This window comes from Cotesia glomerata, linkage group LG4, assembly GCF_020080835.1.
Source record: "Cotesia glomerata isolate CgM1 linkage group LG4, MPM_Cglom_v2.3, whole genome shotgun sequence".
Lineage (NCBI taxonomy): Eukaryota > Metazoa > Arthropoda > Insecta > Hymenoptera > Braconidae > Cotesia > Cotesia glomerata.
Window position 1 is genome coordinate 21,025,429 of NC_058161.1, and position 23,736 is coordinate 21,049,164.

The following is a 23,736-nucleotide window of genomic DNA, read 5'->3' on the forward strand; positions in this document are numbered from 1 at the left end:
TTTTAATTTTGACTTTAAAATAATATGACTAATTAATTTTTTACAATATTTTTATTATTCCATTCGGCTTTTAACTGTTGCTGCTTGACCATTCTTTGCACCTTTTCATTACTCAGCTTCTCCATTATCTTCATAAATTCCCAAAAAAACGTAAAGGCGTCATACAAGGCTCGATGGAAAGATTTCTGTCATAAAATAAAAAAAATAGATTAAGTTATTAAAATGAATTATAAATAATACTGTAAATAATAATGTAAAAAATACATGTAAATAATATTGTAAATAATTACATTTCGTGCTTCATCATAAGCTGCGCCAATTGATTCGCTACGAGATTCTTTGAATGACATAGCTTCATGAGTCCGCCCATCTCTCAAGAAAACCTTTACAACGGTTGTACAACCAACAATGTATGTTCCATTGACTTCTTCAACGTAGTCTGTGATAAAACAAAAAATTATTTAATATAATTTTCAATTTTTGATTTTTTAAAGCAATTTCTTTTTTAATTTAACTAAGAACTTTTTTCTTATTCAAAATTTTAATTAAAAATTATCTGAGAAGTGTATACATTTTAATTTTGACTTACCAATTATCTGCTTCTTGAGTTCGTGCGACCAATTATCATTCGTAAAAGCCATGTCTCCATGTATAATTAATGTTTCTAAATTTAAATTATCAAGATTCATTATTTTTTATAATTTTTATCGTTGTGTAATGATTTATAGATTAAATATTTATTTTTTATTGATTTTGTTGATTTAATATTTATTTTTGATATATATTTATGTTTTTTATTTATATTTCTATTTTATTTATTTATTTTTGAAATAGCCTTGAAGTTATCTCCAAAACAAATGAATTATTTAACTTCATTAATATTTTTTTAATGTGTCAAAGTTTTAAAGAGAAAACAGATAGCTGTCAAACGAATTATTTTCTAAAAGTGATTTAATTGATAGTTAAAGTGAAATTAATTAATATTATCATGTGAAATGATCATTTACTAAAATTGATTAAAATTGTTCAGTGAAATTATCATCACGAATAATTTAGTGACTTTAATCAACATCTGGACTATCGATACATCATGTGAAATGATCATCGAATGATAAGTTTTTCATTAATTAATATTTTCTTGAATATTTAAATATTTTCATTGCTGCTTGGGATTTTCCAGAAATTAATTTATTATCATAAATAAAAAAAAATTTATTAGTTGATATAGCGTTCATCCAATTTTTATTTGAATATAATAATTAGATAATACTAAACTCATTGATCAAAGGTCATTTCTTGAAAGGTTTTTTTAATATTTAGTAAGTTATTATTTGATTTGATTAATATTATTTTATTTATGATGATATTTTAATTTGAATGAATTATTCTGTTATAATCATTTAAAATTTTCCAGTTGCATGAATTTTCTTTCGGTATTTAATCGATTATTAATTCATTGATTGATATTATTTTGTTTATTATAATACTTTATTTTGAATTAATTATTCTGTTATCATTCAATTCTTACTAATTGTATTACATTATTTACTTTTCACAATCTCTTCATCATATTTAATAGGTTATTATTGATTGATTGATATTATTTGGATAATGATCATAATTTAGTTTAAATTAATTATTCTATTAATATTTTATACTTACCGGTTACATATCATAATTTACTTTTCACAATTTCTTTTACCCATACAAATTTTTACTGCACACTAATGGAATCGAGCATTTCTTTCGAAATTATTGAAATTCCCGGCGACGGCGCGTGTCTTTTTTCTTCATTATCGTTTTATTGTATAACACAGTGTCCTTTAGTGATCAAATAAGAAGTGAAATTGTGCTTTACGTGTTTAAAAACTGGCAGAGATTCCAATGCTTTACCAATCAGTTAAATGGAGAACCTTATAGTAATAAACATTCGTACTTTGATGACATGTCGAGGCCCAACACGTATGGAACTCTTTGTGAAATCAAAGCGGCGGCAGAATTATTTACATATGAGTTTCAAGTGTACCAACATGGTCATCTAATAGTTGCGTTTGGAGAAGCAACAAATGGAATTAAAAGATTAAGGTTTACTGGGAATTTTAATAAAGGTCACTTTGACGTTTTACTTCCATTGACTGAACCCATCAATAACGGTGTTTCTCAATCGGAAAGTATTGATAACGTTCAAGCATCTTTCACTCAACCATCACTTTCATCAAGGAGAGGACAAAAACGGCGAAAAAGATTTTCAGGTACAATTAGGTCTAAACAACTTAGAAAAGCTGCTTCAAAATATGCGGTAAATCATAAAGAAGTTCAGAGAAAGGCTGTTAAAAATACAAAAAAAAATCATCCTGAGATCCAAAAAAAAGCAGTTCAAACGTATGTTAATAATCATCCTGAAGTTATTAATAAAGCTCAAAAAGATTATCAGACTAGAAATCCGCATGTTAATAAAGCAGCTACAGCTAAATACCATAAAAAAACAACAAGGACTAAATTATTGCCCTGGACTTCTAAGTGTTTATCTGGTTTTAAATACAATTGTCAAATTGATTATTCCAATGACAAAATTGTCAATCTTGGTCCCCGTTCTCCTTGCCAATGGTGTAATGCTTTGAAATGGAAAGATGAGACTCAAGGAATGTGCTGCAGTAGTGGTAAAGTTCAACTTTCTAAGCTTGGCCTCCATCCTGAACCTTTACACAGCTTATTGACTCATCAGGATCCATTGTCAGAACATTTTCTAAAAATACCCGTAAGTATAATGGATGTTTCCAAATGACATCTTTTGGAGCCAAAGAGGTAAGAGAAGGAAATTTTATGCCAACTTTCAAAGTTCAAGGGCAGGTTTATCACAGAATAGGCAGCTTGATGTCTGAACCTAACCAAAAGCCTTCTTTTCTTCAAATATACTTTGTTGGTGATGAATGTCATGAAAGAGACATCCGTTGTGGAATTTATCCTGGCGTTTATCCGGAATTAGTTCATCAATTGCAGAAGTTGTTATATCAGCATAACAAATATCTTAAGGATTTTAAGGCTGCAATAGATTCAATTCCTAAAGATCAAAAAGACTTCAAAGTAATAATTAATGCTGACAGAAAACCGGCTGGAGAACATAAGGGCCGTTTTAATGCTCCTCAGGCAAAAGAAGTTGCAGTTCTCATTGTCGGACAGGATTTCGAAAAAAGAGACATTGTTCTTCACAGTAGAGACAATAAGTTGATGCGAATTAGTGAAACACACCGCTCATATGATGCTTTACAATATCCTTTGATGTTCTGTTATGGAGAAGATGGCTATCACATCAATATATCTAAGCGTGACGAGACGACTAAACTGCCTCTCGATAAGACAGTATCTGCTTCAGAATTTTACAGCTTTAGGATTATGGAGCGTGAGAATGAAGTGTGCTATTTATTGCGATTCCGCAATCTTTTAAATCAATTTTTAGTTGACATGTACGCAAAAATTGAGACTGAAAGACTTAACTATATTCGTAACAACCAAAAAAAACTGAGAAGTGAGGAATACGTTCACTTGAAAGATGCTTTGTCAAAAAATGATGAACAATTATCAACAATGGGAAAAATGGTTGTGTTGCCTTCTTCTTTTACTGGAGGACCCCGTTACATGCATGAGCGAACTCAAGATGCAATGACCTATGTACGTCATTATGGACGGCCAGATTTATTTATAACATTCACCTGCAATCCTAAGTGGCCGGAAATAACGCAGCTTTTGAGTGAAGGTCAACAGTCTTATGATAGACATGACATCGTAGCGAGGGTTTTCAATGTGAAAGTGAAACATATGATAAAACTTCTTACAGTAGGTCGTATCTTTGGTGACACAAGGTGTCACATGTACACCATAGAATGGCAAAAACGTGGACTCCCTCATGTTCATATTCTATTATGGTTAGAAGAGAAAATGAGACCAGAGTCTATTGACCAAATTATCTGCGCTGAGTTACCTGATCCAGACATAAATCCAGATCTTTATCAAATTATCAAGACAACCATGGTTCACGGTCCATGTGGATCTTTCAACTTAAAATCACCCTGTATGGTTGATGGTAAGTGCACACAACATTTACCAAAGGAATTTTTAAAAGAAACTCAAACAGGAGATGACGGATATCCCAAGTATCGTAGACGATCACCAGCAGACGGAGGAAAAACTTTCAAACTTAACGGAGTTGAAATCGACAACCGATGGATAGTGCCGTACAATCCCGTTCTATCCCATACCTTCGGGACTCATGTTAATGTTGAGAGTTGTAACTCCGTAAAAGCCATAAAATACATCTGTAATTATTTAAATAAAGGATCTGACCAAGCATCGTTTACCGTTCAGGATTTTGATGAGGTGACGAAGTACCAGGCGGGACGTTACATCAGTAGCTCTGAAGCAGTCTGGCGAATATTTCGTTTTCCTATTCATGACAGGTTTCCTTCGGTGATGCATCTTGCTGTACATCTTGAAAATGGTCAAAGAATTTATTTTACTGAGCAAGATGTGATTGACAAAGTAATTAATCCAAAAAAAACAACACTAATGGCTTTTTTTGAGCTTTGCCAAGTTGATGACTTTGCAAAAACTCTTTTGTATGTTGAAGTTCCAGCTTATTACGTATGGAAAAATAACCGCTTTGATAGAAGAAAAAAAGGTAAGGTTGTTTCAGGTTATTTAGGAGTCAAGAAAGATCAAGTTTTAGGTAGAGTTTATACCGTGCATCCCGGAAATACTGAATGTTATCACCTGCGTCTTCTCCTACATGAGATTCGAGGTCCTACATCATTTTCTGCTTTGAAAACTGTTGATGGAGTGATTCATCCAACATTTCAAGCAGCATGTAGAGCACTTGGTCTTCTAGAAGATGACGCTAATTGGTATCGCACTCTGGATGAAGCTTGCATCTCTGATTCGCCCTACAAGATCCGTGAGCTGTTTGCCATTATGTTAGTTTTTTGTCATGTTGACGACCCATCGAAATTATGGGAGAAATATCGAGATTATTTTTCAGAAGATATTAAAAGAGAGGTAGAACGAGACGGTGGAAATGTTGAGCTGTTACTTGACGTTATTTACAACAAATGTCTCATACTACTTGAAGATATTGTTATATCAATGTCTGGAAAAACACTTCTTCAGTTCGGCCTCCACTCTCCAACCCGAGATGAAAGGTTTATTGTCACTAATCGTCAATATTTGCGTGAATTGGCTTACGACACCGTCTATTTAACTAAAGTTGTAGCTGAAAATGTTCCTAAATTAAATCTAGAACAGAGAAAAGTTTACAATGAAATTTTAAATTCGATTATATCTGATTCTGGGCAGTTGTATTTTCTTGATGCTCAGGTGGTACTGGAAAAACGTTTTTAATCAATTTACTGCTTGCGAAAATCAGGAGTGAAAAAAACATCGCTATAGCCGTTGCTTCTTCAGGAATTGCTGCGACTTTGATAGACGGAGGTAAAACAGCTCACTCTGCCTTTAAATTACCTCTCAATTTAGGTTATTCTGAGTCTCCACTTTGTAACATCTCTAAACAGAGTGATATGGCTCATGTGCTGCGAGAAACAAAAATTATTATCTGGGACGAATGCACTATGGCTCACAAAAATGGTATTGAAGCTCTAAACAGATTGCTCAAAGATATTAGAGGTTGCGACCGAATTATGGGAGGAGTAATTGTTCTCTTGGCCGGTGATTTTAGACAAACTTTGCCTGTTGTGCCACGAGGAACACGTGCAGATGAAGTTAAAGCCTGTATTAAGTCATCAATTTTATGGCCTTCGGTCAAAGTTTTATCTTTGACTATCAATATGCGTGTTCATCTTCAGCCAAATTCGAAAGCAGAAGAGTTTTCAAAAATACTGATTGATATAGGTGATGGCCAAATTCCGGAAGAAGACGGAAGAATAAACGTGTCCTATATTAATTGTGAAACTGTCCCAGATTTAATCACCTTGACTGACAAAATATACCCGAATATTGACAAAGCTGGCGATAATTGTAGTTCATGGTTAAAGGAGAGAGCCATCCTCACACCAACCAATGAACAAGTCAATTGTATTAACAACTTTTGCTGGAGAAACTGCCAACTGAGCAAGTAAGATATGAATCGGTGGACAAAGTACTGGAGGATGAAGAAGCTGTCCACTATCCTGTTGAATTCTTACACACACTCAATCCACCAGGGATACCACCTCATGTTCTTCAACTCAAGATTGGCACTCCAATAATGTTGCTCCCCCAACCATATCCGCCAAAATTATGTAATGGTACCAGGCTTCAAGTCAAGGTCTTACACAAAAATGTCATTGAAGCCATGATTTTCACCGGAAAATATGAAGGAGAAACTGTATTCATTCCAAGGATCCCTCTGATTCCATCAGATTACCACTTCGAATTTAAACGTCTGCAATTTCCTGTCAAAGTTTGTTATGCCATGACGATTAACAAGGCACAAGGGCAGAGTTTAAAGATGACTGGTATTGATTTAAGAAATGACTGTTTCTCTCATGGCCAACTATACGTGGCATGCTCAAGAGTAAGTTCACCTGACAGCTTGGTCATTCTTCAACCAATAGGAAAAACGAAAGAATGTTGTATATAAAGAAGTTTTAAGTATTTAATTTTCTATTTTTGACTATATTAATAATTTCTTTAAATTAGATCGATAGAATCAGAAAATAAACAGTAATCCAATCAATAAATATTAAAATTTAAAAATATTTTTGGATCTACCGCTAGAATGGTTTTAATTCAATTATTTTAAATATTTTATCTATATAATAATTTCTTTTTACTGTTACAAAACAAATGTTTATCAACCTTTCAATTTTGTTTAGTGTTAATTGATTGGATACATTTATAGATTGAAAACGAATAGATATAATAAATAATATATTTTAATAGTTTTCAGGTTTATTGTAAAGCTAAAACTATGAACAATGTGTTTTTTGGATTTTAATTTACGTTTCTAATATACAAAATTAGTGATCAAAAAAATTTTAAAACTATGAAAATAATAACAGTATAAAAATAAGAACAATGATAAAATAGAAAATGATAGCAATATGGTAAAAAGTTCATAGTTTTAAATTTATAACCATTGTTCATTTAGAATTAGTTAATAAAAAAGATATAAGTTAAATTACTGTCTTTTTATTTAGCACGACAGAGTATTGATGCCTAGGTTTAAGTTGTTTATATCCAATCTATATTTATATAGATTTGATATGTGTAACAAATTCTAAACTTGATGGCATTGACACTCACGTCGATCCATGGTGTAGGCCTACTGGGGATCCCGCCATGTAAAATAATGGGAAAGCATCGTACGACACAGTACCTCCATGGTGATGTGGAAAGCCGTGTTATTTATTATTTTAACTCATATAAATCGATAAGACCCTAAGTAGTTAAGGGTGTCTTAATTTCGTAAAATCCGTTCATGATAAATAATTAGGCAGCTAGATAACATAATTTAATATTTCTTTCACTTGGCATGTATTTTATGCCACGCGAAGCGGGCGGGTAACGGCTAGTTAATTATAAGCCTTAAAAAAAAAAAAACAAAGTTATAACACCGGTAAAAATAATAACTTTTCAACTCATTTTATTCAAAAAAAAAATATGGATTTGAATTTTAAAAAAACCAAAAAAACAGTAACATTCTGTTTGAAGAAAAATCGAAAATCGAAAAATGAAAAAAAAAATCAAAATTCAAAAATGTCAATCATCCCGAAATTTTCGTTTTTTCCCAAAATTTAAAAAAAAAAAACGTTGAATATGAATGCGAATTATTATTTTTATTTTCTTTTCTAAAAAGTACATTTAAAAACAGAAATTAAAAAAAAAATCATCCCAATAAGTTAATTTTCAAAAAAGTTATGGTTATTTAACAAAAAAAAAAGCTGTTTGTTTTAAATAACTCGTAACTTTTTTTTGATTGGGTAAAAAAATTTAAAAAAAATTTTGAAAATTGTTTTCAATAGGGTGGAGAAAGATACCAAAATTTCAGAAAAATCGAAAAGGTTCGGGTTCAAAAGTGGTCAATTTGGCATGGAATGCCCCATATTTATTATTTTTTACTTTCAGAAGCAGAAGATAATGATAATGGAGACGGCATCGGAGTCGTGCCGAGCTAAATTGATATTTTTGTTTCTTTTACCAGTGTTATAACTTTTCTTTTTTTTTTTTTAAGGCTAATAATCAATTATGATTGAAAAAAAATGATACGCCCTTATGGCTTTAGAATTTTTTTGTCTTAGAGCCAAAAGGGCGCATACAAAAAAAAATTTTTATTCACTTTTCTTACAGATCTAAATGTTATAAACATTTTTAGGTTAGTTGGAGTGAAAAAAATTTTTTTTATACGCCCTTTTGGCTCTGTAAAGCCAAAAGGGCGTAGATGTTGAGATGCGCCCTTCTGGCATTAGTAACGCGATATAAATTTTTCCCGTGAAGGTTAAACCCATTATATGTTCACTTTTGATCAACCTAGAATCTTCGCACTGACTTTTACGCAACGAAGGTCAGCATTAATTTATTCAATACCACTTAGAGCACACGCAGACCGATAACGAATGTAAGACCTAGTAGTACTGCATAAAAAAACTTGTAAATAACGAATTGCTATCATTCCGATGACTGAAAAAACGGCGATGTTTTTCCGCGTACTCAAGATTAATTATTCATGGCGAGAAGAGACGAGAATCTGGATAGATTGCAATTTTGAATTAATTATTCTATGATTCAGCATCAATTGTAGGACTATTGCAAGGATATAAATTAATTTTTGTCGATCAAGTTCCTCCAGTTGTTTTTTAAACGATCTATCGAAACGTTGTTTTGCATGTATTAGATTAGTACCATGATAAGATTACTTTTATTGTGTTTTGTGTTGAGTTTCGTGTTATTTGCATCTGCTGAAGTTCGTAAGTTGTCATTAATAGTATATGCAAAAAAAAATTTTGATTAAATAACAAAAGATGTGATTGGAAAATATGTTGTAGTAATAAATTAGTATTCTTATTGCTAATTTATTAGATACCAAAAAAATTAGTCAAGTTGTAATAACAAACTAGTTCGTTACGTTAATAAATTAATCCGTTGTCCTAACAATAGTAATTTTGTATTAATTAAAATAATTTTGTTCAATTAAAAATGAAATATTTGATCGAAATAAGATTTATTTGTGCCAAAGATATGATATTTGGTTATGGCCAAATAAATATTTATTTTTGGTAAATATAAAATATATTTGAGTGATTTAATCGCGTAAAACAAATAGTTTATTTATGGTGCACTGGTAAAAATTTCTATTGTAATTTTACAAGAAATGTATTGGAAGCTAATAGGCAAAACATTTATTTAAAATTACAATAGGGTATAGTAATATTACAAAACATCTATAGATGTGAGGTTACTGATTTTACAAGGTTTTGTAATTTTATAAATATTTTTAGATTAGCTAAGTTTGTAAAATTACAATACTTTCCTTGAATTTTACTTTAATTGAAATAATAAACAAGAAAGATTTGATTTAATAGTTGTGGTCATTTTATTTTTATGAAGCGTTGACTAGATTTTACATCTCACGTATACCTAATTTTTACAACTCTGATGATATAAAGTGAAAATAATATTTAACCTAACTAAGAATCGAACGCGAGCCGCGCGCTTGCCAGACCGATACCTAACGTCCTACGCCGTATGACCGATAGGTGATGTAACATCTTATTATTCTTATAAGCTAATCCTATGTGGTGATTGAGCTTTACGGCTTATTATTTATTATTTACATTATTTGTGTTATTTGATACTGTTTATTGATGGAAAATAACTAACTTTTACATTATTTATAATTCATTGAATATTATAAAAATTAAAGTCTACCATATACTCATTCAAATATATCGATTTCGAAATGATCGTTTGAGCGTAATATTAAAATTTATAAAAGATAAGTGATGCCTCGAATTTATTATTACAAATAAACAACCATAGACTAAAAATTAGTAAAAATAAATATGAAGGACATTGTTGTTTTTTGATACATTAGTCTCATTGTTGTAAAACTGAAAAGTATTGTTTTTAAAATTGGAAAACAGTGAAGTAGAATTACAATTCGTGTAATATAATTAAAATTGTCTGGTAACATTACATTGCACTTTGTAATTTTACAATGAAAATTGTAAAAATAAAAAAAAGCTTTTTAAATTTTTTATGAGATTATTGTATTATAAATTACAATATTTTTTTGTGATTTTACATACAATTATGCCGAGTCAGATCACAAATAATGTTTGCAAAATTAAAAAGCTTTTTCTTAAAAATTGACCAACAGTTCTATAATATTACAATGTGTGTTAGGTTTATACATGAAGATTGTAAAATTACAATACATCTTAGTAGATATCCTCACAGGTGTTGGAAAATTACATGAATTGTATTTTATATCACATTGCTAAACACTGATTTGTAATTTTACTTATTATTTGTTTTGTTATATAATTGTAATTTAACAAAAAATTTTAACAGTGATATATTAATAATTTCAGCATCATACATCCCAATATGCGGCCGACGAGACCCGAACTTAAACGATTGTATCATCAAAAGCGTCGCCCAATTGCGACCGAAATTACGCGAAGGAATTCCCGAGTTTGATGTTCCACCAGTGGATCCTCTTCTTATAAATGAACGCGTCACTATTTCGGACACTGCGGACTTCAAAGTTGCAGCGTCGAACATCAAAGTTTACGATTCGCTGGACTTTGAAGTAAAAAAATTCAATGCTGATATGAAAAATCAGAAAGTTGATATCAATCTCTTCTTCAAAAAAATGAGGTTCGAAAACGACTATGACGTTAAAGTGAAAATTCTCGTTCCAATTGAAGCTTCTGGGCCGATTGAAAGCGTCGGAAGTAAGTAATTTTAAATTTTTTGGTTCAAAAATCTGAAGATTTATAAATAATTTTGATTTATTTCAGTGAATATTGAATCAAACTCAACAGTACAGTTTAAATTACTGAACACAAAGAAAGGCCAGCAGTTATTTTTCACCAGTGCTAAGAGCAAACTCAAAATTGGTGATTATACGGTGAAATTTGTGCCAAATAATACGACTGCTGCTTTGTCTGAAGCGATAAATGCTGTGTTAAACGGAAATCGGCAGGAAATAATAGATACTATAACTCCACATATTGAAAAAGTTATATCTGCAAAGATTCTTGAAATTTCTAATCAAATAACTAAACACTTTACTTATGACGAATTGTTTCCGGATAGAGAGTAGATATTTTAAGAAAATTGTATGATTATTGTAATAAAGTTATGTAAATATTATTTTTAAGGAGTAATCATTTATTTATCAAGAGAAAAAGATTATGTTTGATCAGATTTGGTATAACTGGTAAATTTAATAAGATCGAATATATATCTGATCTGACAAGATCGACTATATCAGATCAGATTTGATATAAAACATCAGATCTGAGATCTCATATAAAAGATCAAATCTAACAAGATCTGATAAATAAGATCAGATCTGACAAGATCTGATGTATCAGATCAAATCTGACAAGATCTGATGTATCAGATAAAATCTGACAAGATCTGATGTATAAAATGTGATAAGAGCTGATGGTTAAGATTCGATCAGATCGGAAATGTAAGATCTGTTAAGATCGGATCTACCATATTAGATCTGACTAAGTTTTATTAATCAGATCAATTATGATAAGATCAATTGTATCAGATCTGATATTATGAGATCAACTGTGTCAGATCGGATTTGATAAAATCGGGATATAAGTTCTGATCTACTTAGATCGGATATATAAGATCTAATCTAATAAGATCAGATATATAAAATCTAATCTCATAAGATTGGATATAAAAAATCTGATAATATCGATTATATCAGATCAGATCTAACAAATCAGATAGATCTGATCAAATTTAACATATCCAAGTAAATTTTGTTTTTCAAAAACTATTTAAAGATTTAAATACATCTACTAGATCGTCTAATTACATTTATCCAGATCTGATCATCTTTCTCATAAATTTATTGTTTATTCTGACATATTTTAAATTGCGCGCGCTAGTCTCAGATACACCGGATCGATAAGCTTCCCTCTCCCTAGAATTTTAAGCAATGTAAACAAAAAACGATAACTATCATCTAGACACGCGCGAACAGTTCATTGAATTGTGCGTCACTTGTTTGTTATCCTTATTATTATTCTTATTCTTGTTATTATTATTACTCTTTATACACATATATACAACACACATCTACGAATCTACAGTTGTATATTTTCCGCTAAAAAATCCATACAACGTGAACGTGCATCAGCCAGTCAGTGATCAGCCGTCACAATATGACGTCATTCCACAACAAGTTCTATTTGTTTTAACTATTTGGTAAATATTACATTTATTTCTGTTATTTTTTTATTTTTTATAATATGTACGCTAAGTAATCAATTATTTTTCTAATTATTTAATGATTCTAAAACAATAACAGTGACTATAGTAATTTAACCTTCAATTTTTCTTACTTTATTTTATCTTTAATATTTTTTATCGTGTTTTATTAATAAAATTTTTAATTTTTAGAACAAAATGGAGGCAATATGAACAATCGAAACTTAACTTTAGTGGACAAGGTAAGTTTTTATAAAATATTATTATTATTAGTACTAGTGTTTTTTATTATTGCGCAGTTTATTAACATTTAAAGAAAAAATTTATTAGTCTTTAAAAGAGTGACAAACATATTATTTTAATAAAAGGGTAGTTTATTATTAAAAATTATAATTGAAGTTTCAATGCGCATGCGCTGGAACAGGTCTCGCGCATGCGCGAGACCTGTTCCAGCGCATGCGCAGTAAAATTTTATAAGTTGTAGATGTTTTTACAAAAAAGAAAATTTTTGTTAGGGTAACTAAGGTAAAGTACCCAGTAGTTAAACAGGTTTCAAAGTAAAACTTATTGCACGCCTAATAGCGCGAAGCGCGTGAGGTTGTGCTTTATACTCGACTCGTCAAGGTCAAGCAATTGTGTGATCTTTAAATGCCTCTATCACAACCATATTACACTTATACAATAATATAAGTAGATGTACACCAAAAAAACACTTAAATTAAACCATCTTTTACTTTCTAAAATCATTTCATGTTGCTATTTTGAAAAAAAAAAAAAAAAAAAACGTTTTGAAAAAAATTTTACGTGGACGTCTGGATGTCACCCCATTTTTGATGTACTAACGATTACTCCTGAACAAATTGATATTTCAAGACCGGACCTTTTTTATTAGTTTAAGAATTCGATGAACTGGGTCCGTATTTCATATCAGTGGCCTAGTTTACGTATTTTTTTAAAAATTGAATTCTTATTAAAATTCACTACAATACAACCGTATAAAGCCAAACGAACTTTTCTTATTTGTCACGTGAAAACTATGGCGCCACTTGATCAAGCTAGTTTTTTTCAGACTGCGTGCCATATGACAATAAAAAAGAGCGCCGATATTTAAAAAAAAATAAAAAATACTCTGTAAGAAATTACTTAATTATAATTTTTAACTTCCCGCTAAGAAAATTTCAGATTTTCAAAAATCGGGAAGTTATTGGTTTTACCCTGTTTTACAAAAATCGAGTTTTCATCAGATCTCGACGTTTCAGGGTCACAGGAAGCTTCCCTGACTATCCCCGTGAGGGTGTCACTATGTCTGTATGTATGTGTGTGCGCGCGCGCGCGCGCGTGTGTGTGTGTGTGTGTGTGTGTGTGTGTGTAAGTATGTAAACCTCTCATAACTATTGAATGGCTTCACCGATTCGATCGCGGTTGACGCCATTCGAAAGGGCTTGTCCAAACTTAGGTTTTGGATACAATTTGGATCGATTCGGACCGATAGATTTCGAAAAATCTAAAAAAAACTACAAAAAAAAATTTTTTCAAAAGTGGTTTTTTTGGAATAACTTTTGAACGGCTCTATAGATCAACTCCAAAAACTAATCAGCTCTTAACCTTGAAAAACCACGTCGATCGCCGCTAATCCGGTCAAAATCGGTAAATTCGTTCGAGAGATATCGTGCAGGAAAGAAAACCCAAAAAAGTGTTTTTTCGGAATTACTCCGAAATTTCTAGTTTGATAAATAAACTTACAAATTTTTTATAAGACTTAAAAAACTACGTCGAATGCCGCCAACCGCGTAAAAATCGGTTCATTCATTCAAAAGTTACTGCGGTTTGAAAACTCAAAAAATAGTGTTTTATCAATCTTCTATCAAACTTTTGAGCTTGAAAAGCTCAAAAACATAGAAAAGTTATCTTTTTGAGCTCGAAGAGCTTAAAACAACATATAAATTGTATTTTTGAGCTTTTGAAGAGCTTTTGAAGAGCTCAAAAACGTCGTAAATGCAATTTTAAGCGCCCAGGTATGGAATTAGCGGGAAGTTGCAGGGATGGCCTCAGGGTCAACCGTTTTCCTAATTTTTTTTTTTTGAGTCTCGAGTGAAAAAATGTCAGTTTTTTATGTTTTTAGAGCCCTCTCCAAAGAACGGCTCAAAAAAAAATTTTTATAAGGTTGCTCCAAATTTTTTTAAATTTCAAGAATCGAAATTTTTTTTTTTTTTAATCAATTACACAATTAATTTTTTTCTTAAAAAATGAATGAGCATTATGAGGCGTGCACTTTTGGATTTTCCAAACTTTTTGACCCTACTTTTAATGTATATAGATGTAATTATTAGTTCAAATTAGTAATTTTCATGAAAATATGAACAATTTTCAATTGATTAGAAAATAATAAAGATAATTGAATATTTATATTTTGACGTTTTTAAGGTAGACTATCAAAGGAGTAGTAGTTGATCAATCAATTCTGACAAGCCTTAGTAGTTGAACACTCCGGGAGCAGTAGTTGAACTAATAAAATATATGCCAATAGGCACACCAACAATTTTTAACGGTTCATTGAAATATCTAAAGAAAAATAACATATTATTAATTAATATTAAAAATAATACCATCAATATTTAATGTTCATTTAAAAATGAAAAATATTTTTGTATTTAATTTTTTAATTACATTTTTTATGAATAATAAAGCAAATTTTCAATTATAAATCAAAAAAACTTAATTCAAAACGGTCAATAATTTTTAACTACACTAATTTTTAGCTATGAAACTTATTTAATTTGCAGTAATTAATACAAATCATAATTTTGATCACTTGTATATAAACCTATTAGAGATTAGAGTGCTGTTAAAATTATACGGCCCCAGCTTGTTCAAGTTCTGGGTACCGCTTTTAAAATTTCGAGGTATAGTTAGACGCTAAAATTTAATATAAAAATTATAGTTTACGTCTTTGCAAAAAATATGTATTATTCAGAAAAGACTATTTCATTGGGTGGTACAATTTTTTTTACTTAAAATGATGAACCGTTTTTTTTTACTGATTGTTCGGTTAACGGATTAGTGCCTTCTTCATGAAAAAAATAGCATCTATTGGCTTTTCTCGACATGTCAACTTTTCAGTTAATAAAAATATATAGTATATTACGTCCCTAGGCCAGAAAGTTGGATTTCCTGGCGTATGTGATATGATGGCCGAGGCGAAGCCGAGGCCATCATATCACATACGCCAGAGCATCCAACATTTTGGCCGTAGGTCGTATACTATTTTTCTTGCTCCCCCGCCGAAATTACGTTTAACAATAATAATAATAAAGATTACTATTAGCTTCTGACCATTCGTCTCAATATTATCACAAGAACTGATCATCACAGCACGTGTATTTTGCAAAACCGAGGCGAAGCCGAGGTTTTGCTGGTCGGGGCGCGTATCAAAAATATATGAAAATTGAAATTAAACGATTGTAACGAAGGTCAATAACACAATTAAAAGTAGGAAATTTAGGAAATTTACACTTTAAATACCACTTTATTTCAGTAACCAAAAGTAGTAACATAAATTGTCAGTAACTTCAACATAATTTAATTTTAAAAATAGAATAGTTAAACTCAATAAATCATATAGTATTCCAATTGGGAAAATAATACTTTAAGAAATATTTTCTTTATCACAATCACATTTTGTCAAATTAAAAACGCAATTATTGAACGTACAGTTTTCAAATTTAAAGGCATGATCTTTCGTTGTTAAATCTAGATTGTTATTATTTTGGTTATTTAAATTCTCAGTATGTCTTTTTCTCTTGATTGGCGGAGGTTTGCTCGTTGTCTGATGATTTAAAAAAGATAATTTAATCCCTGATTTAGTCGTGAATGGTAATTTATACTTATTATTTTTATTGTTATTATTATTATTATTATTATTATTATTATTATTATTATTATTATTATTATTATTATTATTATTATTATTATTATTAGTATTAGTATTATTATTCATTATTAGTTGGTTTTGAGTCTTCTGTGGCACAAAAAGTGGCTTTTGATTCGCTGTAGTAAAACCAGTGGGTACGACGGTTGGAACTGAAAAATAAAACGTGAATTTGAAATTGGGATATAAACGTATTTTGTTAAACAAGTATTGTCATTTTTACTTGAAGTTTGTTTAGGGTCCGTTTCAGTAAAATCATCCTCAAAATCTGACCAATTTAAATCGATAAGTGCTGATTCAAACTCGTGGGTTTCTTGTTCGGTGTTAACATTCGCTTCTTCGGGATTAATCGTTGAATTTTCGGGGTTAACAGTTTCTTCATGAGCGTTGATGGTTTCTTCTTGGGAATCAATGGTTGCGTCTTGAGCATTATTAATTACGGATTGAGGGTATAAAATGTCGGGTTCTGCTGTGCTGGTTGATGGTCGGGGTTCAGGAATTACCTTGGTCTCATTCTGGATTATTTCATTGAAAATCATCTGCCTGTTGTGTAAGGAATTTTCAACGTAGCCCTGGGCGATCACATCTGAACGCCATCTCCCTAGCTGTTTGATCATCTGCATGTTCGCGCCGGAGTTCGAGAGAAGCGTTGCAGATGATCTTCTAAAGCAGTGGCCGGTATAATTATTGATGTTAGGCAGATCCAAATAAGTCGCAATTTTTTTCGGCATTCCTCCTATAGTATGACGTCCTATAGGAGTTCGAGTACATCTGTCTTTCGTGTATTGGATGAAAAACCTGTCATTGAAATTACCAGATGGTCTCTTGGAAATATAAGTTTTAACTTTAGCGTAGAAGAGATTCCCAATAATAAATTGGCCAGGGCAATCATTTTTATTGTCATTGATAGATATTAAGTACCTCCCATTCAAATCTTCTACGTCTCCAACTTTCATGTTTGTTAATTCTAAACATCGTAAGCAGCCACATATTCCAAATATTAATACAACCTGTAAAAATTATGATTAAATATGACAAATGTAATTAAATAGTAATAATTAAGTGCGGAAATAATCTTTTGTTACCTTCACTGCTAAATATTCTGAGTCAGGAGCTTCATCAATAAATTTTTTAATTTGTTCCCATGTTAAAATAAAAGATTTCTTCGGTCTGTGTCCTTTAGCATTTCGTTTAATCATACTTTTTAAATTTAAGAAATTATTTATCTGTATATCATCATTGGTATTTAATGTCTTTTTTAGCATACTCCACACGCTCCATAGAGTTAATGGACTTAACCTTTTTTTTAAATCTTTAAAATAAACAATTAAATTGTTTTCTTCTGACGTCGAGAGGGAATTTTTATTTTTTTCCTTCCAGTTTTTGTAGGCATTATAATTTTGCATGTATCGATCAGCTGATTTCTTTGGTAACGTTTCACTCTGCACAATAACTTTAGCTTCTTTATCAAATAATCGCAGCACTTCTTCTTCATCAGTGGAGCCTTCAGACGAAGAGTCCATTTTTTTGTATTTATTTTTTGGAGTTAATTTTATTTTAATTTATTTTAACTAATAAATGTTTGAAATAGTGTTGAACTTTATATTAAACTTATTAAGCACTTATTATAAATTTATTATGAAATTTTTGCTATTTAATTTATTATAATTTTAGGATATTATTATTACACGAAAATAATCGTAGTTTAACGTTTAACAGTTCTGTCATAATGACTTTTGTGGTTGTGTTATTGTAAACAATGACTATTTCTGCTCTCTGGCCGGAAAGTGGCAACTTTCTGGCCGCTGCGCTAAACAAAGTTGCCACATTCCGGCTACGTCGAGCAGAAAAATAGTATACAATCCTTGGCCAGTAAATAAGAAAGCCTCAGATCACATGTTTGTCAACCTCGGCTTCGCCTCGGCCAACAATTACATGTGATCTGAGACTTTTCTTATTTTACTGGCCTAGGTATGTAATATACTATTGCTATATTAACAAAAACAATTTCTATGGTAGCGGCCAGAAAATCTCGTAGCCTGTAAAAGCGCGCTGCAGCTCGAGCAGGCCATGAAAAGTCGCTCATTCTGGCGTAAAATGCGGCCAGAAAGAGCGTACATTCGGCGGGTGGAGCAAGAAAATTGTTTTGATTTATAATTGAAAAAACTTACAGAAATCAATTACTGTATCATTGAATAATTATAACATCTGCGCATATTACTCATAATAAATATACGCATTTTATATTACAACAATTCGAAAAGTCTGTTCAAATACTGGTCCTATTTTTATAAGTGTTCAAGTACTGGGTACTCTACCTTATACAACAAATAGCTCTCGTAAGCATACGCAATTTTCTTAGTAGAGGCAACTGTTTAGTCAACGCGAGGATCTGTATAGCTAAATTGGCTATACGATGGATCGTAATCGGCTGGAAGATCGCGGAGTTTGCGCAATTGTGTCTCTCACAGAAATCTTTTTATTTTTTTAGGTTACTAATTTGTTGATTCAGCTTTCCGAATTAATAAATTTAACAATTTAGTATCTTTCATGTAATATAAAATTAATAATTGTAATTATAACCTGAATGCTCCATTGAAGAAATTAATAATAATGATAAAAATATTTATTGGGAAATTAATTGTACTTGAATTACAAGAACTTAAAATATGTTTTAAAAAATTTATTAAATTTTCTAAATCGTTATTAAGTACTATAAAAAATAATTTTACAAATTTAAAATTATTTTATTAATTATCCAACTGAATTTTAATTTTATGAAGGTTAGATTGATGTTACTTGATAATTATTCTTCTATTTAAATATAATTTAATTGTTCATAAAATATTTGTAGAATAGTAATGTCTCGGAATCAATTAAACGCCTAAAATAATTATAGCTAATTTTTTAAATTTCTAGATGATTAAAAGACCAAGGACGGGTCACGGAAGTTCAAGAATGCCCGATTAAGCAATCAATTAAATTAAATGATCTAGAAGAGAACCCAAAAACTAGAACCTAGATAAAAATTGAACCAAAGAAACTATTAATAAAAATGAGCCACGCACAACAACACGTGCTAGCTAGCGCAATAGTCCTGGCCTTGTTGGTGGTCTGCGGAATCCATGTCTTCCTGTTCCCGATGTACACGCCAACTCCGCAGCTAAGATTGACCAAGGTCCTGGCTTACGAGCAAGCTTTGTGTCGCACCAGCTTTAAAAAGACCAGTTTTAAGATGCAGAGGCACCGGAGCGAGGATGGTTATGAGGAAGATGACGGCTGGTCCAGAAACTCCTGTCCCAGGTATGGAATCGTATCAGCAGCCCAGGGTGGAAGATTGGGGAACCAGATCTGGGAGTATGCTTCTGTTTGGGCAACTGCTAGACGAACTGGGTTGGACCCCTTTATGCCCAGGTGTATTCTGAAGACTCTTCAGGAACATTTTGATAATTTGAGCATCCCGCCGTTGAGTTATATTGGAAGATGTACGCTAGATGCTGGTCAAGTTGTCAATTCTTTGGGGCAGTGGAATAGTACCCAGCAAACTATTATTATTCCCAGGCGAGTAATATTCAATTTTATTTAATTTTTAGGACTGGATTCTTTAGAGTTTTTATTTTTACGAGCCTTTGGCGCGTAACCAAATGATCCGGGTTCGAGTCCCGGTCTGGGCTGTCTGAATTATTTTTTCGGTTACCGAAAAATTCCTACTGAGTAAGGTCTCTCCTCCCCCCTTTATCCTTTATTTCCCCAGTTCCCAAATTTGTCTTTAATGACAAATTTAGCTATAAATTATGGCTATATGGTGACTATATTTTATACAAAATATAAATAATGCTGTGATGCGGGAAAGAATAGGAGTTACGGTAATTATTACGTGAAGCGTTCCACATTCACGTAACAGGATATAGGTAGGAAAGGATTGAGAAAGGAATGTGGAGAGGATCATCTTAATGTGAGTTTATAGAATATGCGAGAAAAAATTATTAGATAGCTCGGACTGGGATTCGAACGCAGAACCTTCCGAAGACATGTCGGCTACTCTACCATTTGAGCTATCCGGTCTATACTAAATTTCCATTCGCTTATTCTATATACATTAAGCCACACCGTCCATCTTACGGCAAGCATTTTTACAAATATAAATAATGCTGTGAAGCGGGAAAGAATAGGAGTTACGGTAATTATTACGTGATTAGGATCCAATTTTAGGATCCAATCCAAGTTTTGGAAATGCCGCAAAGATTCGATATAGCAATCTTTTTCAAGGCTTGAGCAATTCTGGTCTCAATTTCGATAGTTGTTAATGTTTTTTTCTACCTATGGGTCTTACTCCAGATACTTGTAGCAAATTCAATTGTCAAGTCTTGAACAAGCCTTGTACAAGAACTTTTAGCCAGATTATAGCTCAAGAATTGTGTAAGAAAATTGAGAAAATCTGAAGATGCTTATCGATAAACTAACTATATCAATTCTTGAGAAAGACTGACACCAGAAGCACGCTGAACATATTTGTGCAAGACTTGCTCAAGATCTGCTCAAGATCAAATGTTTTCGAATGACCGTTCGCATCATTCTACCCCTCCTATATTTACTATAGGATTCAGCTTAACCTTATAGAGTATAGATAGACCTACTGTTTTATCGATCAAGACATACTTATTTTAAAATGAGCACCACTGAATCAATACATCTTCAATTAGTGGAGGGGAAAAAGTGCTATAAAATATATAATGCATGATGCATCTTGAGCAAATCTTGAGCAAGTCACGCTTTAACATTTGATGTTAGTTTTTTGTTGACAAATGCTTTAGAAATGAACAAATTACTGAGAATTACGGATCTTGAGCAAATCTTGAGCAAGGCATGGGTAAGTGTCTGTTGTGAGTTTCTGATTCAAAAAATGCGTCAGAAAGTTTTTCAATATGCACCTCGCATTAGACTTGTCTCATATTTTTTTACAAGATATCTTGAGCTAGTTATATATAAATCTTGAACCAATTCTTTCTACATGAACTTGAGCAAGACCCATATATAGAAAAAGACACTAGCAACTAGGGGTTTTGCTCAAGACACTGGCACCTAAATCTTGTGAGGGATTGATCCAACCTAAAAAAAATTCACCTAATTTTAAAATTTGAATCTAATCTATTAAAAAATATTTCAGACACGCAGCCTACTGGAGCCTGATCCTAATTTGGCCAGACGACGTCCGCCGTGAGTTTACATTCAAGCCATTTCTCAAACAATACGCTTCAATGTTGCTAAGAAATCTGTCAGTGCGCTTCAACATCCGGGAACCAACTTACGTCGGAATCCATGTTCGCAGAACCGACTACGTAGACTATTTATGGCAGAAATTGAAGGTTAAACCCGCACCTGCGCGGTACTACCTCTCGGCGATGAACTACTTTTCCAACAAGTACAAGAACGTCGTGTTTGTCGTCGCCAGCGACAGTATTTCATGGTGCAAAAACCACCTCAACAATCAGAAATACAGAATTGCATTTATTTCTGACCGCGACGCTCACGCCCCCGGTAAAGATTTAGCGGTATTATCATCGTGTAATCACAGTATTATCGATTACGGTACTTACGGATCATTCGCGGCTCTTCTGTCTGCCGGTGAGACCATTGTTTATAATGTCACCGCCTATTTTTCTACTATGATTGCTGAGGTTTTGCCAAATTGGCAGGTGATGAGTTAGTTTCAGTTATTTTATCGATTAATTCATTAATTACCTGACAAAAAACTTCTATTATTAACCATAAAGGTCCACTGAAATGTTTTATTGATGAAACTATTTTTTTTTTCCGAAAAAAGTCCCTTTATTTCAAAGGAAATCGCAAAAGTTCTCTTTTTTCTGGATAGCTTGACAAAATGGACGTCAGTTGACAAAATGGCGCCCATGCGCGCGCAATTTTTTCCGCGGGAAGTTTGAGATTTAAAAGTGGACTTTTCTTGTTAAGAAATATAACAATCGGAATATTATATATACTCGTGTACAATGATTTAATCTGTGATTCTCTTTCTTATTGTGCCAAAAAAATATAAATTTTCAATATTTATCTTGTATATCTAGAATCAAAAATATTTATTGAACATGAAGTTTTATGAAAGTTACGTTTTTTATTAACAATCTTGTAAATAAATAGTAAATTTGTTCCAAATTTACTGAATAGCAACACTTGGTAGTCAAAAAAGAAAATATTGCGTCAGTTTGATTCAAATTTGAGTTAAATAGGGATAAACTCCTACTAATTGGCTCCAAATTAAGATGAATAAAGATTCGCTCCGCCCCTTGACTCTAATTTTTGTGAAAAACAAAATTAAAGTTTACAAATTCAATTTCAATAGTCTTATCAAACTTTTGAAGTTGATATAGAAGAAATGTGTTCGGCTATTTTGACTCAAAATAGGGTTAAAAAAGAGTTAGAGGACGTCTTTTTGAGTGGAAAGGGTAAAAGTGGGGATAAACTCCGCCCACTTGGCTCAAAGTTGGGTCTAGTAGGGATTTGCTCCGCCCCTTTGACTAAATTAGTGCCACTAATAAAAGAAATATAATTTTTTGAGCTAAAGAATCTTATCAGACTCTGAAAATTGATGATAGGAAATATAGAATCGGCTATTTTGTTACAAATTAACATTACAAAGCTACAAAATTTGCCTTCTTTACAAAAATTAACTGTAGAGAGGGGATAAGCTCCGCCCATTTGATTCAAAACAATCTCTCGTAGTGGGAATAAAACACGCCTAATTGGTTAAAAATTGAGTTGGTGGGAATTTGCTCCGCCTTTATGACTTAAATTAGTGTCACTAATGAAAAAAATTAAATTTTTTGAATTAAGTAATCTTGTCAGGCTCTAAAAATTGATTATTGAGAATATAAAATCGGCTATTTTGTTTCAAATCAACAGTACAAAGCTATAAAATTGGCCAATTTTACTCAAAATAACTACAGAGTGAAAGTAAACAAAAAATGATTTGATAGGGATTTGCTGACTTTTTCAGTCAAAATTGATGATAAAAGATATAAAATCGGCTATTATTACTCAGATTGTTATTCCAAAGCTATAAAGTTTGCCTATTTGATTCAAAATAAACACGGAGTGGAGATAAACTCCGCCCTTATGACTCAAATTAGTGTCATTAATGATGAAGTTTACTTTTTTGTGTCAAAATTGATGGTAAGAAATATAGAATCGGCTATTCTGACTCAAATTGGGATCACAAAACTATAAAGTTTAACTATTTTATTCAAAATAACTGCGGAGGGGGGATAAGCTCCGCCCATTTGGTTCAAAACAATCTCCTAGTGGGGTTTAGCCACGCCTGCTCGGCTTAAAATTGACTT

At 31.8% G+C, this 23,736-nt stretch overlaps 4 protein-coding genes across 5 annotated transcripts; 3 read left to right on the forward strand and 1 right to left on the reverse strand.

The window, feature by feature from the left end:
* LOC123263869 (DNA repair and recombination protein RAD52-like) lies at positions 1 to 1,795 on the reverse strand. 2 transcript variants are annotated; one of them, XM_044726907.1, is made up of 4 exons: positions 1,663 to 1,795; positions 590 to 664; positions 291 to 439; positions 1 to 185 (listed from the first exon to the last, which is right to left on the reverse strand). In XM_044726907.1, the coding sequence occupies exons 2-4, from the start codon at positions 639 to 641 to the stop codon at positions 33 to 35; spliced, it is 354 nt and encodes a 117-aa protein (XP_044582842.1). In that variant the 5' UTR covers positions 642 to 664; positions 1,663 to 1,795; the 3' UTR covers positions 1 to 32. The 2 variants fall into 2 exon arrangements, with proteins under 2 accessions (XP_044582842.1, XP_044582841.1); XM_044726906.1 differs by lacking the exon at positions 1,663 to 1,795 and having other exon boundaries at positions 590 to 729.
* A 986-nt stretch (positions 1,796 to 2,781) lies between these two features.
* On the forward strand, positions 2,782 to 6,125 carry LOC123263956. The gene is made up of 2 exons (XM_044727002.1): positions 2,782 to 5,348; positions 5,417 to 6,125. Exons 1-2 carry the CDS (start codon positions 2,782 to 2,784, stop codon positions 6,123 to 6,125), a joined length of 3,276 nt encoding a protein of 1,091 aa, XP_044582937.1.
* Positions 6,126 to 8,804: 2,679 nt separating this feature from the next.
* Positions 8,805 to 11,367, forward strand: LOC123263857. The gene is made up of 3 exons (XM_044726892.1): positions 8,805 to 8,954; positions 10,581 to 10,946; positions 11,013 to 11,367. Exons 1-3 carry the CDS (start codon positions 8,891 to 8,893, stop codon positions 11,315 to 11,317), a joined length of 735 nt encoding a protein of 244 aa, XP_044582827.1. The 5' UTR covers positions 8,805 to 8,890; the 3' UTR covers positions 11,318 to 11,367.
* Positions 11,368 to 12,134: 767 nt separating this feature from the next.
* LOC123263839 (galactoside alpha-(1,2)-fucosyltransferase 2-like) lies at positions 12,135 to 23,589 on the forward strand. Its single transcript, XM_044726871.1, has 4 exons — positions 12,135 to 12,450; positions 12,646 to 12,695; positions 19,301 to 19,942; positions 21,549 to 23,589. The coding sequence occupies exons 3-4, from the start codon at positions 19,437 to 19,439 to the stop codon at positions 22,087 to 22,089; spliced, it is 1,047 nt and encodes a 348-aa protein (XP_044582806.1). The 5' UTR covers positions 12,135 to 12,450; positions 12,646 to 12,695; positions 19,301 to 19,436; the 3' UTR covers positions 22,090 to 23,589.
* The last annotated feature ends 147 nt before the right edge of the window (positions 23,590 to 23,736 follow it).